General features: G+C 41.8%; 1 protein-coding gene across 3 annotated transcripts in view; it reads left to right on the plus strand.

Annotated features, from left to right (window-relative positions):
* VPS8 (VPS8 subunit of CORVET complex) overlaps nt 1-17,414 on the plus strand; it is an 83,724-nt gene that overhangs the window by 28,884 nt on the left and 37,426 nt on the right. For all 3 annotated transcript variants that reach the window (XM_033150071.1, XM_033150070.1, XM_033150072.1), the window contains 7 exons: nt 1,075-1,126; nt 2,273-2,315; nt 3,652-3,724; nt 6,912-7,031; nt 9,184-9,255; nt 15,496-15,615; nt 16,548-16,604. In XM_033150071.1, the coding sequence (XP_033005962.1) occupies nt 1,075-1,126; nt 2,273-2,315; nt 3,652-3,724; nt 6,912-7,031; nt 9,184-9,255; nt 15,496-15,615; nt 16,548-16,604 (537 nt within the window). The remainder of the gene's footprint in view (nt 1-1,074; nt 1,127-2,272; nt 2,316-3,651; nt 3,725-6,911; nt 7,032-9,183; nt 9,256-15,495; nt 15,616-16,547; nt 16,605-17,414) is intronic.

Below are 17,414 nucleotides of genomic sequence, written 5' to 3' on the forward strand. Positions count from 1 at the left end.
AAATCTGTAATTCTATAAAGAGTGTGTTGGATTTGCAAGCCCTGCTACCTCCTAGGTGATATATTTTTATAGTCTTTCCCTTTCTTGCATCTACACTGGTTCCTGTACTGGCCCTTGCATTTAATTGCAACCAGTAATCCCCTGGATGTTTGAATGCACAGAGGCAGCAATCTAGTATAGGCCAGATTCTTATCAGATCCTAGGTTTCTGGACCAAATTTGACAGGTGGGCTGTCCACCTGTCCATCACTAGGCAATACAATGACATCAGGCAATTGTGTGCTTTGAAGTCCTGAAGTTGGGACATCAAAGCATCATGCAGGGTTTGCAAAGAGCCCTGTGTGATGCTTTAAAATGCGTGAGGCTTTGGCTCCCAATTGTGTTCTGGCAACCATACCTCTACCTGTCTCACAGATGACATCACATATGACGGGTCTGGGGCAGGTGGGAATGGTTTGGGGGGGGGGGAAATGGCCCTCCAGGCCAAATTTAAACTCCTGGTGGACCAAGACTGGCCAATGGGCTGGATATTCCCCTCTGCAGTATAGATGAGGAAAGCCCCCTTCTCTATTACTCTTATTGGATAGGAAATCAAAACACTTTTTCCTTGAAAGGAAACCAACCATTCCCAAACTGGTCTCCCCTGAGAACTTCATCGTCACTTACTTAGTAGTACCACATACTGCTCCCTCATTTTCTTAGTGGACAGATGAGCTGCTGTTGTGGCATTGAAAGAGACTGGAGAAGGCAGCAGGTGAGTGTTTAAGTACACTTTCCCACATAGTAAAGCTTCACCTCATGTTATGTGGGCCTGGGGAACACTCTCTTTGTATTACGCTGCCGTTCCAAAACAATTTGCAGCTATTTAAACCAAACTGCCCTTGGCAAAACCACCCATTCAACTATAGTTGCACTCTTTGACTACTTGGCAATTTTCTCTTTTTGAAATCTCTCCCTTTTTGAAGTCTTTTTACTACTGCCAAATCCACTATTAATATGTTGAACAAAAATGAAGAGCAACAAAGGAAACATCTGCTAACCTTGTTTGTGTTCTCTTCATTCCTCCCACCCCCAGAAATTGTTCAAGGTCATTGCTCATCCTCTTAGTGCTGGAAAGTCTCTCTCAGGTACTCTGTGTTTGATAAGTATTTATTGTTTAAATTTACATTTTGAGCATTTTGAAAGGTGGTTTGGTTTGTGATATCTGAATGTGAGGGATTGCTATAGCCTAGCCTACCCACCTCCGGTCATCCTAGTCTCAGCTCACCAGCTCACCTCATTGGCTTGTTCCATTGGAGAGAGCTGCTTTACCACTCATAAACTTACACTTTGGAAATGACTTTCATGTTAAAACTTGGATGAATCCAGCCTATACCTTAACATATATGCTGATCCTACCCAGCTTCTGTGTACCCAAATGAGCTGCAAACCCTGGAGGCACACTGCCAGTGGTGTGGCTTGGTATAAGGCAGCTCGTTATGTTCCATAGTTCAAATGAAGGGGGACTTAGGCATTCTTCTGGCTGACACCAATATCCTATAAGAGGATAGGAATAAACTGCCAAGACCCTGAACCTTCTGAGCAATCATGGTGTCATTCCTTTGTTTTATATAGTGACTATTATCCACGGGTGGCACTGTGGTCTAAACCACAGAGCCTAGGGCAGAAGGTTGGCAGTTCGAATCCCCACGACGGGGTGAGCTCCCGTTGTTCGGTCCCAGCTCCTGCCCACCTAGCAGTTTGAAAGCATGTCAAAGTGCAAGTAAATAAATAGGCACTCCTCTTGTGGGAAGGTAAACGGCATTTCCCTGCACTGCTCTGGTTCACCAGAAGTGGCTTAGTCATGCTGGCCATATGACCCGGAAGCTGTCTGCGGACAAAAGCCAGCTCCCTCGGCCTATAGAGCGAGATGAGTGCCGCAACCCCAGAGTCATCCGTGACTGGACCTAATGGTCAGGGGTACCTTTACCTTTACCTTTACCTTTACCTATTATTTACTAAATGTCAAAATTATAGTTGTTTTTTTTTGACATTTTCAGCCTTTCATGAACCATCTCAAATGCTTAGTATCCAGATGCAATGTCTTTAGTGTAGACATCTGTCCATATGTCAGATTAATGGAACATTGAGTTTGTCAAATTACTTGGTTATTGCAAGTAAGTCATCTGAGGCCCTTTTAGCAAAGCAGGTTATGAACTTTGCGTAAATTCAACTCCAGAAGATAATACAAAGCTTTTGTTTCTCTGTGTGTGGTTTATTTGTTTGTTTTTTAGACGAGCAGGTCACCATGGGCAACAAGCTGCTTGTCTATATAAGGTATGGTACATCCAGCATCTATGAGATAGTTATTTATGTTTTGCTTTCTGTAGTACAGTGGTACCTTGTTTTAAGAACAGCTTAGTTTATGAACAACTTGGATTAAGAATGCTGCAAACCCGGAAGTAGGTGTTTTGGATTGTGAACTTTGCCTTGGAAGCAGAACATGCTGAGTGTGTTCAATTTGTAAACTGAGTCCCCCGCTGCTATGGGAAAGCACGCCTTGGTTTAAGAACTCTTTGGTTTAAGAATGGACTTCTGGAACGGATTAAGTTCGTAAACCAAGGTACCACTGTAGTATAATCTTTTTTGTCGCATAGGGACAGAGAAACCCAACAGCCCTGCCATGCCAGCAGCCAATACCATAGCTTAGGTAGGATTCTGTGCACCCAAGGCAGGCCGCCGCCCCCCCTCAGTTGATGAGCATTACCATTCAAATGGTGTGTGTGTTCCACATCATCTGATTTATTATGTGGTGCAGGGCTTATCTGCCTCCCCCATGTTTTATTCAAGCTGGCACCCCTGCTAGGGATGTCCTATCATCCCACTGCCTCAAATGCACAGGGTGATCCTGAGATGTAGAATGAAATCAAGGAGGCTCCTGAAAGGCGAAGTGTTGTAGAAGTAGCAAACACCCTCACACCGACTGGGTACACACATGCACAGTTAAAGTAAGGAAGTAAAATTTCCAGATACCCTAAATAACTGTGCATGAGAACAATTGGCCATGGAGCTGACCAAAGGGATGGGAACCCTAGAGTTTATCTTAAATGGAGTCCAGGACCTAGTGCAAGATGTAAGTATTGTTGAACCGATTTAGAACAGTGACCATGGTGCTATGAAATTCAGCATATGTGGATAACTGCCAAGAAACTCCAACATTGTTCTGACTTCAAAAGAGGAAACTTAATAAAAATGAGATAAAAAGGAAATTGAAAGGGAAAGTCAAGAGGTTCGGAATACCTGGCAGGAGAGCTGCTATTCAGAACCATCATAATAGAAGCGTGACTGGAATGTAGACCTAAGATCAGGAAAGGTATTATCAGGGCCAAGTGGATACCTGCATGGTTGAAAAGTGGAGTCACTAAAGTGATTATAGGCAAGCAAACTAAATTCTAATGCTGATAGACTGCTTTGGGTGAGTGGGGAAACTGCAGGGGTATAGAACAGAGTGACTGGAACCCTGAACAGGAGCACTCTGCTGCTGTTTGTTGAAGGGTCCCACTTGTATATGAGTAGGAACCTAGGAGCCATTTCCAGCTGCATTTAGGTCTTTGTTATGTTACAGTTCTTAATTTATGGCACTGTTTTAACTCCACCTGTCCTTTCTTAACAGTTGCTGTTTGGCAGGTCGAGCTTATCCACTGGGCAATATCCCTGAAGATCTGGTACCTTTGGTTAAAAATCAGGTGAGTTAAAAATAAACTGCAAAATTCACTGGAAAGGCCAGTGGCTCAGTATTAGTATTAAAGTTTTTGTCCTTGCATGCAGAAGCTCCTAGGTTCAATCCCTAACATGTCCAAGTAAGACTGCTGCTTGGAACCCAGCCAGTCTGTGTAGAAAATAATGAGCTGAATGACTGAAGGTCCGGCAGTTTCCTATGTTCTGCCAGAATAATTTTGCATTTTTGAAAAATTTGGAAGCTGCTCCTGTAGGTGTGCTTAATAAGAAATAGTAATATTATCAAAGGCATAATTTGTTGTGGAACTCCCTTCCCTCCATCTTTGAATAGTATCCACCCACTCTGGCAATGGTTGCCACAGCAATATCCCAAAGTTTTCTGAGCTCAGCTTCACAGACTGCTGGTCCATGTTTGGAAGTCTTATTATAGAGGAAACAAGAGAGAGTGTAGAAAATTTGAGACAAAACAAAAGAGGCAATATTGCAGGAACACAAGCAAATAAAAACTCAAAAGGATGGTTTCCCCCCTACATTCCAGTTGTGTCATATTCTTTAAGACTATGTGCTGATATTAAATTTATTAAGGTTGGCAGATGACTCCCATCATGGATCCTGGTTTATCTATAGCAATCATGTAACAATGTGATAGGAATGATATGCCTTTTGTGCTTAGCCGTTACATTACAGATATCTGATAAGAAGTTGCTATCATCTTGATAATGGTAGCCTTTGATTGTCTGCCACAGCTCTTTGTGATTATCCCTGAGCACTTTTTCATACACATTTTGATTCTTTCCCCTGCCCTTCTTTCAGTGAAGATACAGTCAGCTGGGAGCTGTGCTATGGTTTTTTCTAGGTTTTTTTGTCCATTATGGACTTCATGGGAGTCTAGAGCAGGAATGGGGAACCTTGAGACCCTCCAGATATTGCTGAACCACCCATTATTATTATTAAAACTCCAATTCCCATAATCTCTGACCATTGGCCATGCTGGCTGGCTGGGACATTTGAACAGCCGCAGATTCCCCACCACTAGTCTAGAGGCTAAGTCTGCAATCCTATTCTCACTTAAAGGTAAAGGGACCCCTGACCATTAGATCCAGTCGTGGACAACTCTGGGGTTGCGGTGCTCATCTCGCTTTATTAGCCTAGGGAGCCGGCATACAGCTTCTGGGTCATGTGGCCAGCATGACTAAGCCGCTTCTGGCGAACCAGAGCAGCGCACGGAAATGCCGTTTACCTTCCCGTCAGAGCAGTACCTATTTATCTACTTGGACTTTGACATGCTTTCTAACTTTCTAACTCACCTCGTCATGGGGATTCGAACCGCCGACCTTCCAATCGGCAAGCCCTAGGCTCTGTGGTTTAGACCACAGCGCCACCCGCGTCCCTTTCTCACTTACCTGGGAGTAATTCAAGTTGACTCTGTGGAACTTCCTTTTGAGTAGACATGCATATGATAAAATGTACCTAGGCTTCATTTCAGTTGTCGGGGAGGATGGCCAATACGTAGATCACCTGATTTTTATTTTTATTTTTTATTAAATTTCTATACTACCCATAATCCAAAGATCACAGGGTGGTTTACAATGTAAAAACACAAAAATACATGCCATAGCAAGAAACAAAAACAATATCCCCCACCCAGTTTAAAAGGCCTTAGGATTGCCATGAAGGATTTATGTGACATTTTGTATTTATGTATGATATTTTTCAGAGCAAAGTCCTTGGTCTAAAAAGCATAACATGATGGGAGGCAACATGCAGAATGGAAAAGGGTGGGGACAAAGTGTGGCTGTTTTGTGCATGCAGGCTTCATTTGAGTTGTTGGGGATAAGAGCTAACAAGTAAATCTACCAGATTTTTCTACGCTAAGTATTATACGTTTACAGTGCAACGTGCTCTATCTGTACCCCACCATACAGTGTGCACAGGATTGTCTCCCTGATCATGAAGTGACTTTCTGTTAAATAGCCACAATAATGATATAAAACAGCTTTTAATATCCACATTGAAGCAACATTTTGAAGCATATCTGATCATTTTGCTCTGTATGCAAAGACATTAGCACTTATTAGCTGTGCTCAGCTCAGTAGCATGGCAGATAGTTTGGATGTAGGCCAGGTGCATCTAAATCACTGCCAGTAAATTTCAAGCATCACTTCTGTGTTCCTGTTGCTAAAGCTCCTTGGGGAACTGTTATTTAAACTACAGCAAAGCATTGTGTCTCATGCCTCACTGTACAGATTGATCATATAACCTACTTACTGAACTGGCACTCCTTATCCCAAGTAGTTGCACAGTTGTGGCTCTCTGCAACTCTGCTGTGCTGTTCTGGTCTTGTGATGTTTAACTGATATACCTGTTGCTCATAGTCTGTGATGGACAGCCATAGGCATGGTCTGTGTAGAGATGTCCTGTGCCCAAGGCAGTGGCAGAGCTTCATGCTCCAGCACCGGGGGGCAGGGCTGGCACACATCCCGGGGGTGTGGTGCACCGCCCGCAGGGGCATGGCATGTGTCCTGGGGGCATGGCGCCCAGCACAGGCAGGGAAGCAACCGCGATGGCACCCCACTGGGATTGCGCTGCCGGGGGCGGTGCACTCCCCCCCCCTCCTCTTCCTCTGCCAGTGGCCCAAGACTCCTTCATGGATTTCTGTTTTAAGCACGGTGATTGGATAGGGTAACCCCAGTCATTCTTGCTCAATTTGTCCATGTTATTTCCCCCAGCATTTGGCCTGTGGTTCATAGATTTTCATAATCACTCTCCTGTTTTAAATTCTGCTAACAATCTTTCCTTTATCTTTTATGTCCCAATAAATTGACTCGTTATATTAGGAATAGGTGCATTTTGAAAAGTAATCTAGAAGGCAAATGTGCTTGTTTCTTTTGCCAGAATTCATTATTTAGGAAACCTGTGGTGATAATCTCTCTCAGATGCCAGTGAGCAGCAATAAATGTCAATAATTGTGAAAGTGGATGTAAGAAGCCATGGGATATGTTAAACAGAAGTACTTTGCCTACTGTTAAATCATTGAACTTGTACCAGGAAATAAATGTCCAGCACAGCGGATGGCATTTAAGGAACAGAAAATGCTGTTGAAAATCCATTCTGTATTCTCAAGGAGGTTTAAGGAGCTGGTAAGCTTTGAACAGTTCCTTCAGGTATTCAGTGATTATTAATCTTTCATGGCAGGTCTTTGAATTCCTCATTCGTTTGCACTCAGCAGAGGCACCCACGGATGAAGAGGTTTACCCCTATGTCCGCACACTGCTGCACTTTGATACACGGGAGTTCCTCAATGTTCTTGCACTGGTAAGTGGCAACACCACTTCCACAAAGTTATTGGGGGAGAAATCCCATCACCTCCTTCAATATATATGTGTGTGTGTGTGTGTGTGTGTGTGTGTCAGGTTTTCACTTATCTAGAAAATCTTACTTGTTTGACAAATATAATACAGTATTTGCTAACCTTTTTCAGTATTAGCTGCAACTGAATATTCTGTTTGTCACTACAAACTCTCCTTATGGTGTATAGAATTTCAGGCTTTATGAGCCAACCATCCTATTTACTGTTGAAAGGCCTTTCTGAATAAAGGGAATTTGGGAGCCACTGGCACAAATTCCACCGGGGGTCATACTTCTTGAACATTAACCAATGTATTCAATGCATTTTTAAAATGCATATTTTATTAGGAATAGTCTTTAAAATGCTGTTGTATTGCATATGCAGTTTTGCAGCAAGTAACAGGTTTCCAGGCCAGGTTATGCTGGTGATAAATTTGTTCACCATTATGGATTCCATTACTCTTGGTGGGCCAGATATTATAAAAAAAATTATGTAGCAGTACACTTGCTTAGTGTGTAGTTCAGCATGTGAAAAGCTGCCCTTTTAATTTTTTTATTTTAGAAAGACCGTGCAGTTGCTATTTCTGGAAGCCAGAGGCTGCCCTACTATTAGATACGGGAACAGAGAACCAGAAGACTCTCCTTTTATTTCCATTGCCATTTTTAATATCCAAGGAGAGTGGAAGATGTATGTGTGAGGCTTAGGAGTTAGAAGCCCACAATACTAGATTGGGTTTGGGGGCTGAAGAAGAGGGGGTGGAAGGATGGCACAGTGAAAATCCCATCATTTTAATGGATGCTCATCTCCTTTTCCATTTGTGCTTGCTGCTAATAGTTTCACACTGAACACCCACAAGCCACACTACACCCTGTCATTAGTCATTACAGTGGTACCTCTGGTTACGTACTTAATTTGTTCCGGAGGTCTGTTCTTAACCTGAAACTGTTCTTAACCCGAAGCACCACTTTAGCTAATGGGGCCTCCCGCTGCCGCCGTGCCGCCAGAGCATGATTTCTGTTCTTATCCTGAAGCAAAGTTCTTAACCTGAAGTGTTATTTCTGGGTTAGCGGAGTATGTGACCTGAAGCGTATGTAACCTGAAGCGTATGTAACCCGAGGTACCACTGTATTGGTACTTTTTTCACTTCAGGGATGCAGTACCTTCTTCTTGCTCGGTGTAAATAATACCTCTTTATGCTGAGAACTAATTTATTTTGTGCCTATTGTTACAACTAACATTGTTGCCTGTACTGATGCTCTAGTTTCATTTGCATATTGGAAGTGGGGAAGATTGCCTCTGTAGAAATAATACTGACTCTGCAATCTGGCTTCTGCACTCTGCTGAAACTTTAGTAATCAGAATCTATTATCTTCTCATTTCCAGACTTATAAGCCTCTCATTGACCTCTCTACTGTCTTTAGTATAGTTGATGTTCCTCTCCTGTTTGATTCCCTTAATGCTCTAGGTTTCTTTATCTTGCTCCTTTCCTCCCTGTCTAATAATCCATTCAACAGGAAAGTTTTGTTTGCTTTTTCCTCTCCCTTTGTTCCTTCAGGACCTGTTCTTAACCCTCTGCTATAATAGGCGCATGATCTTAACATCTTGGTTTTGAGTTTGCTACAGCACAGCTATCCCCTCTGGAAATTGTTACATCTATGCACTGCACTTGTCTCTGCCTCAGTACCCCATACCTTTCCGCCACAATATCTTAACAGCCGTCATACCTTAACAGCTTGCATGTTACTGTCAGCTTCTCCACTTCACACTACTGTCTGAGATGCTGCAGGCATCTGAAAACAATTATAGTTTCAGCGAGTTGTGTTACAGGTAGAGGCCAAATGATACTGCCCATCAGAAAAAGCTTTCATTGCAAAGTGCTGTTGTACTTTTATTCCAGTTTCTATAGTCTAATTGGCCACTGACGTCTTTGCAACAAGATTTACAAGCAGAGTAAAGTAACAAGTTCAGTGGATAATTACAGTTGGCGTCAGGGAATGAATGTAGGATGTAACAATTCCCACTGCTAGCTGCTGCATTTTTCGTATTTCCCATTATATGGGGATAAAGGTATAAAGTGTTCCCCCCCCTTTTCTCTCCCAATACCATTATCTAACAAAGACATTTGAAGACTTTAAGAATGACAAGCAAGCCGTAGAGTACCAACAGAGAATTGTGGACATCCTTCTGAAGGTAAGCCCCCTCCTCACCTGTTTTTGTAGTGGCCACAGTAAAAGATGGATTGTTTCTGGGGTGTTATATATTCCTTTATTTTAGTCCTGTCACTGAGTTGGAACGCTTTCTTTGGGAAATGAATAAATGTGCCCTTTGTGTGCCTTGCTAATTGGTAAGAAGTGAATGGCACTGGCTTCACTAGCACCTCTTGTAAGCTACTCTGAGGTACTTGAATGAGAAATGTTTCCTGACTTTAAACTAATGGTGCTCTTTAAAAATACTAAACAAATATTTTCCTGTAGAATGTAGTTTCATGAGAGAATAATCGTGCAATGCCATCTCTTTATTGATCCAATATGCTTCACTGAAGTGCACTAATGAAGCTAACTTACCTTAATACATAAGTGATGGTGTATATTGGTTTCATTGATGGACTATATCTTTATCTTGAATATAATATACACTGAAATGTAATGAGGACAAAGAACTATGGACATAAGTTGTTAGCGCATTGTTGTTGTAAATGGTTAATGCAATGGATATATGTCATATACAGGAGAGGTCGCAACTAAGTTTACCTCTGTGCATAGCTGTCAACTTTCCCCTTTTTTAAAGGGAAATTCCCGTATTCCGAATAGGATTCCTCGCAAGAAAAGGGAAAAGTTGACAGCTATGCCTCTGTGTGTAGCCATGAACTGTTCCAGAATAGGCTTCTTTTGGTCATAACATTTAACAGAAAATAGGTTGCTGTCATAGGTTCAGAAACTGAAAAATGAACCTTGTCTCCTAGTATTTCTGTTAGAAGGACGAAGAACTTCAAATTCAAAGATGGAAATAATAATAGAGAAATAACATTTTGTAACTGAAAGGGTATTGAAAAGAAGAGATGGGTTTCCTGCTAATTGCATCAGTTAACTTGTTTGTCTTCTCTAGATCTAAACATTTCAGTAACTGCTCCCTCCTTGAGGGGGAGTTCATATTTTTCCATGTTCAAACCCACATAACATTTGCAGATATTATAAATTATTAAAGATTTCATAACAGTTGGAATTTCATCTTCTGTTCAATTAAATAAAATTAGAAAAGGCATTAGAAAATTCTGTGATAACCCCACCACACCAGAACTGAAGTGGGTCTGCATTAGTAGCTAAACATTTCCAGCATTTAAATAATGTATCTGAGTATGTCTTATTTACCCTAGAAGGCATAAAATGCCATTTTAATAATAATGTATATTGAACTTCTTTAAATTTTTAAGTACCTGATTCACAGATTGACATACTATGTTCATTTCTATTGTAGGATTCTAATTCTGATATCTTTTCAATTGTGCCTCCTTCCCAGATTTTTAATTATACCATTATTCTTGCCAACAAACCCCTTGATTCTTCACCTGTAATTAAAGTTTCCCAGGGCATTCATTTCTTTAATAATGAGTATGTAGGAACCAACACCTCTAAAATAAAATTCCTTATTTGAAAGCATTGAAACCAAAGCAGTTTCCAACCTCCCAAGTTCTGAACAATTTCTGGTATCTGAAGAAGTGTGCATGCACACGAAAGCTCATACCAAGAACAAACTTAGTTGGTCTCTAAGGTGCTACTGGAAGGATTTTTTTATTTTTTATTTTGTTTTGACTTAAAGGTTAAGAGAGTTTAAAAGTTTAAGTATCAGAACAATACAGGAAGGCACTAAAGGCAAACCTATAAAAGTGTAACATGATTAACACTTGAACAAAGAAAATAGCAAGTATGCAGTGGAAGGTGCAAGGGAGGAGTTGGCAGCCATTATATTTGTGTATGACTTCATTATATTCTGTTGACTCCTTGTGCTGGCTGGGTGAGAGTAAAGGAGCAAAGTTTTTCCCTCCACATATCCTCTCAGTTCTCTTCATCTTTTTTATATAGATCACGATCCTGTGGGCAGGATGTCTATCAATGTGCACGTTATGAGCCAGTGTGGTGTAATGGTTAAGAGAGGTAGACTCATAATCTGGGGAACCAGGTTCGTGTCTCCACTCCTCCACATGCAGCTGCTGGGTGACCTTGGGCTAGTCACACTTCTTTGAAGTCTCTCAGCCCTACTCAGCTCACAGAGTGTTTGTTGTGGGGGAGGAAGGGAAAGGAGAATGTTAGCCGCTTTGAGACTCCTTCGGGTAGTGATAAAGCGGGATATCAAATCCAAACTCCTCCTCCTCCTCCTCCTTCTTCTTAATATATAATACATTATTGTGATTTTGCAAAATACGTGCAACCCGCATTTAGAGCTTGCTCCCCACCTCTAGCAACCTGTGGTAAACTCTGAAGCTCTCTTGCCAAAAATAGGTTTTTTAAAATAATAGGTCAAGAAGGTACCTTTCTACTTTTTGCAGTGTCTTTAGTCCCTATGCACAGCTGCAATGTGTCTCTACACATGGCAGAATACATGAAGGCAAAATATTACTATTGTCCTCTGGTAACTTCTGTGTGTCCAGCACTGTATAACAGATACATGGCCTGCGGCATATTCTGAGATTATTGTAAAAAGAAAAAAAATCAACTACATTTCACTTGACTACAGGATCTTGAGTATCCTGTACTGTGGGCTAACCCTATTAACTGAGGACACTAAGGTTTTCTAGACAGGTATGTCTGAGCTTATATGCTTCGTTAGTCCAACATAGTTTCATGTTGTCAGGTTGTATAAGCCTTAGCGTCACAGGAGAGTCGGGGATAGTCTTTGCTGACAGATGAGATATCAGTCTAAATGATCTTGGTAGGTGAAAGGCAGTCTTGGTATTTTATGAGGGGACTACACGAGCACAGAACAATCTACGGGAGCATGAGAGAAGAAATTATATTTTCTAACTGACAGGATTAGCGATATTACTAATGGTTAATGTATTTGTCATATGGAGTAAACTGAAACCGAGCGCTGCTGGCTGGTGTGTAATGGAGAAGTTGAATAGATCACCTCAGACTTGGAAAAGCAGCAAAGTAGGAAGCAGACAGCAAACTTGGCCACAGGGCGTGACTCATTCATATCAGGTACCCATGGTGTAAAGGCAACAAGGCTCACAATAAACAACCACGAGTAAGCAATGGAACAAGGTCTTATGGGTGTCTTATCCAGTCTGCCTTTCTAAGCTCCACCCACTTGGACTGAAGACAAGCATTTCTTCTCCTTTACATGACCTTCCAATTTGTACATTCCTTGTGCCATTAAAGACACAAGAGCTCTGCTTAATCAGGCCAAAGTCCCATCTATGTAGTCATGTTCTCTCAGTCACCAACCAGTTGCCCATGAGAAGCCCACATGCAGGATCTGAATGCAACAGCTCATTTCCCACTTGTGATCCCCACCAACTGATATCCAGAGACATACTGCCTTTGACACTGGAAGTAGAACATAATTATCATTAGTAACCAATAATAGCCTTAGCCTCCATTAATTTGTATTTTAAAGCCATCCAAGTTGGTGGCCATCACTACATCTTATGGGAGTGTATGAAGAAGTGCTTTTTTGTCTTTCTGAATCATCCAATATTCAGCATGAATGAATGGCCCTGAGTTCTAGAGGGGGATGGGGACTTCTCCTTAGCCACATCCTCTACAGCATACATAATCTTACATACCTCTCTGCCATGGAGATGCCTCCACCATAACTGCCTTTTTAAACTACAAAACCCTAAGTGTTGTAAGCATTCCTCATAGGAGGATACATTTGGTTACCTTTTGCTTTTTCAGATGAGGCGACCACAACTGTACATAATATTCCATGTGCAGTCACACCATAGATTTGTGGATTAGTGTTATGATATTGGCAGTTTTATCTTCAACCTCTTTCATAATGATCTCAAATGTAGAATTCACTTATTTCACAGCAGCTGCTGCTGCACACTGGATTTGCATCTTCATCGAGCTATTCACCATGACCCCAAGGTTGTCATCCTAGTTGGTCACCATCGGTTTATACACCATTAACATATATGTAAAGTTAATATTTTTTCCTGCAATTTAAGCACTTTATACTTGCTTATAATGAATTGCATTTGCCATTTTACTGCCCATTCACTTAGTTTGGATATATCCTTTTGGTGTGCCTTGCATTCTCTTTTTCTTTTAATCGCCCTGAACAGTTTTGTTAATCAGCAGACTTTGCTACTTCACTGTGTTGCCTTTATATTATTAATGAACAAGTTTCAAAGCACAGGCCCCAACACTGGCCCTTGAAGGATTCAACTCTCTACATCCCTCCATTGGAAGAACTGTCCATTTTTTCCTACTTGCTTCCTATTTTTTAACTGGTTATTGGTCCACCTCTCCTCTTATCCTATGACTGGTGAGCTTACTCAGGAATCTGTTGAGAGACTTGTGAAAAGCTTTTTGAGAGTCCGAGTACATAGTGTCAACAGAGTCATCTGTATGCTTGTTGTTAAAATTATTTTTAATAGGTTGGTGAGACAGTGTTTAACCATGCAGAAGTCATGGTGGTTCTGCTTCAGCAAGACCTGTTCAAAACGTTTGGTAATTCTAGCTTTAATAATGCTTTCCACCACTTTTCCCAGAACAGACATTAAACTAACTGGTCTGCGATTTGCCTCATATCCTCTGGATCCCTTTTAAACAAATTCTGTTACATTGGCCACTTTCCAGTTCTTGGGTATGGAAATTGATCTTAGGGACAAGTTACATACTTTTGTTAGATCAGGGATTCCACATTGGGGTGGATTCTGTTTGAATCCAGATTTGACAGTTTCTAATTTGTCACTGAAGCTTAGAACATTGTCTCTTGTCACTACCGTTCTCAATTCTCATACCCCACCCAGTGAAATGGTGCAATTGTCAATCAACCTTGCCAGCTTAGCTGTATCTTGGTTAGGCCATGGGAGAATCTACTTAATTTAGTTGGGAGTAGTATATCCTTTATTCCCTTAAGCATGATGCTGCATCTCAAAATGCCCTTGTTATTTTGACCCTCCTCTTCTCAGGGCACAACTATTTAAGATCTTAACGAGCACAGCAAAATTCACTGTAGCTACAGGAATCCATTTACAAGTGGTTCTTGCCACAGTGTGCTTTTAAGCATGTAGAAAGCAGGTTGTTCAGAACATTCACTCATGTGATGAGGAGAGTTTTAGTCCTAGCCACATTTGTGTCCAAGCAAAGGGGTACTCAAATGCTGCTTAGCGCTTGGCCTAGATATGATAAATCCAGATTTACAAAAAGTAGATAAAATAGTTAATATGGATTTATGGAATGCTTCGTGCCGCCTCTCCGCCCGCCTCCCTCCCGCGCTGGCCGCCCCTCGGGAGGGGGGGTGGGCGAGCGGGGGATGAGGGGCGTGGCGTTGGAGTGGCGCGGGGCTTTGCACGCCCTTCCAGCGCTCCAGCTGGGGCTCCGGGAGGCGAGGGCGGCGGGCTTTCAGCCTGCCCACCCACCTGTGGGGGCGGGTGCGGGTTGGGGAGGGGGCGCCCGGTATACCGGCGGGCTTGCGGGGGCGCCCCTGGGGGGCCTGGTGCCTTGGCGTGGCGCGCCACCAGCCCCTATGGACAAGACGGCCCTGTATAGAATAGCAAAATTTAAGATGCTAATTGTTAGAAACCTGTCATAAATAGCTTTTGGAAGAGGATTTTCTCAAGTTAACATTTCTGTCTGCTCCTTGGTGAGAGAAAATGGAATTTTCCTCCCCACTGATTTATGTCCGTCTTCTCTCTGCCCTCTCCCATTTTACGACTATTTATGATGAGCTGCTGAGTTCTTTCATAGACTGCACAAACTATGCCTACTGTTACCCAATGATGAGTTCAGAACAATGTCGCTGGCTGTTACTGCCAGGCAGTGTAATACGACTTCTCAGTGATAGTGCTATATCTGCTTCTTGTGATAAGGTTTTGGAGCTGATACTTACATCCAGTCCATGATGAGCTGAATTTCTTATGGCAGTGTAATGATAAATTGCTCTCCAGAGTATGGACACTGCAATGCAAGTAAAGTCGTATGAATTTTGTTTGAAATGACTAATGTGCTTGCCTTGTGCTTATGTGATCTAAATATTCCAATTTAGTTATCTGGCTTTCTCATATTCCCTTTTTTCAGAAATATATTTTGGAAATCTTTATATGATTTTCTTTATCACATTGGAATTGGATACAGTTAATCTTTTGCACAGTTAGCGGAGGTATTTTGGGTTATTGCTATGTGTTCTTTGTTCTGTTTCATGTGTGTTAAGTGATAACATGTGCTAACCTAATTAATTGAGCTGCTTCCCCTTGTCTAGGTTATGGTGGAGAATTCTGATTTTACCCCCTCACAAGTTGGATGTCTCTTTACTTTCCTTGCCCGACAGCTTGCCAAGCCCAACAACACACTGTTTGTAAATAGGACGCTATTTGATCAGGTAAAAGGGGGGAGCACAAATAAAGGGGAAAGGTCTGTTGCTGATTTTGTTTTTTCTTTATTTCATTTTTTATATTACTCAATAAAACAAAGTATATATGCTTACAGACAACTAGAAGATAATTTTTCCAGGACTAGTTTGCATAATACCTATATTAAGCAATTAATATTCATTACTATGAGAATTTTGTTTACAAAGTGCCTAAAATTTCACATTATGTGATGCCATAATATAAAATGAAAGGGCTGTGTATCATGTCTTTCTTTAACAGTGCAAAAAAGGGGAGATATAAAGCATGAGAAATCTGATGGCAGTGATTTTATAAAGATTAAGTGGCAGCAGAGACCAAGATACATATTGGAGGATTTCAAGAAGATCAGAAAATCCAGTCTGCAGGCCAAACTTCAATTTGGCCCTTAATGCCATTCCCTCCAAGCTACAGGCACCTGCTCCACACCAGAGATCATATGTGATGTCTGGAGCAAGGCAGGTAGAGACATAGTTGGGAGCCTTAAAGTGTGCTCCAGATTGTGCCTCAGCAAAGGAAAGCAGACTTCAATTCCTACCGCTGATCAGATGGGCAGTAGAGCTGAAATTGCTTTACTAGGCGTGTGTGGTGCTTTGAAGTCCCAACAAAGCATGCAGCGCTTTGAAGTCATTGTGATTTCAAGTCTGGCCTGTGGAGCCCAAAAAGATTTCCTGTTCTTACAGAAGATAAAAGTAAAACTTGAGACTTAAGTGGTTGCCATATTGCTATTTGCTCAATTCATACATCAGAAAATTAATTCCAGGCATTCTGGAGATACTTTTCCAAAATGTTATAGTAGTGCCAGTCATCTAGAGAAGTATTTGATAAGGTATATTTCTGAGATACAACAAGAAGATGCACATCTATATCTATATCTCCGTAATCATGTTTGCTTCTCGTCCAGGTCCTTGAATTTCTTTGCAGTCCTGATGATGATTCACGGCACTCTGAGAGACAGCAGGTATGAATCCTTAGACAAATAATCCATGCTGTTAGATTGGTGTATGGTTAGGGAAGGGAAGGTCATTGCTAAGAATGATCAGGCTATTGAGCAGCAACAGTAAAACTGGCACTCCACACATTAAGAAGTTGTCAGCAGCCGGAGAGCAACAGACAACCTGTATGTTAATGAAGGCAAACGAACAATATCTGCATGATCGTTATATGAATAATAGTTGAATATTTTTATAGCAATGCTGATCGGCCACACTGAAAGCATAATAATAATAATAATAATAATAATAATTTATTTGTACCCCGCCCATCTGGTTAGGTTTCCCCAGCCACTCTGGGCGGCTTCCACCAAATATTAAAATACATTAAAATGTCACAGATTAAAAACTTCCCTAAACAGGGCTGCCTTCAGGTATTTTCTAAATGTCAGGTAGTTGTTTATCTCTTTGACCTCTGATGAGAGGGCGTTCCACAGGGCGGGCGCCACTACCAAGAAGGCCCTCTGCCTGGTTCCCTGTACCTTTGCTTCTTGCAGTGAGGGAACTGCTAGAAGGCCCTCGGCGCTGGATCTCAGTGTCTGGGCTGAACAATGGGGGTGGAGACGCTCCCTCAGGTATACAGGACTGAGGCCGTATACACAATCTGCAGTGTGAGCAAATGCAGCTCAAAACTACACCCATAATGCTTTGGCAGCTGCCACCAGTAATGCCAGTGAAGCTGATTGGAAAGAAAAGGGAGTGTTGCCAAGAGATGACATCTCTGTCTGTATGGTTTACTTACTTGAAAAACAGTTTGGGTTGGAGGGTGGGGAGAACGG

This window comes from Lacerta agilis, chromosome 5 (assembly GCF_009819535.1).
Source record: "Lacerta agilis isolate rLacAgi1 chromosome 5, rLacAgi1.pri, whole genome shotgun sequence".
Classification (NCBI taxonomy): Eukaryota; Metazoa; Chordata; class Lepidosauria; order Squamata; family Lacertidae; genus Lacerta; species Lacerta agilis.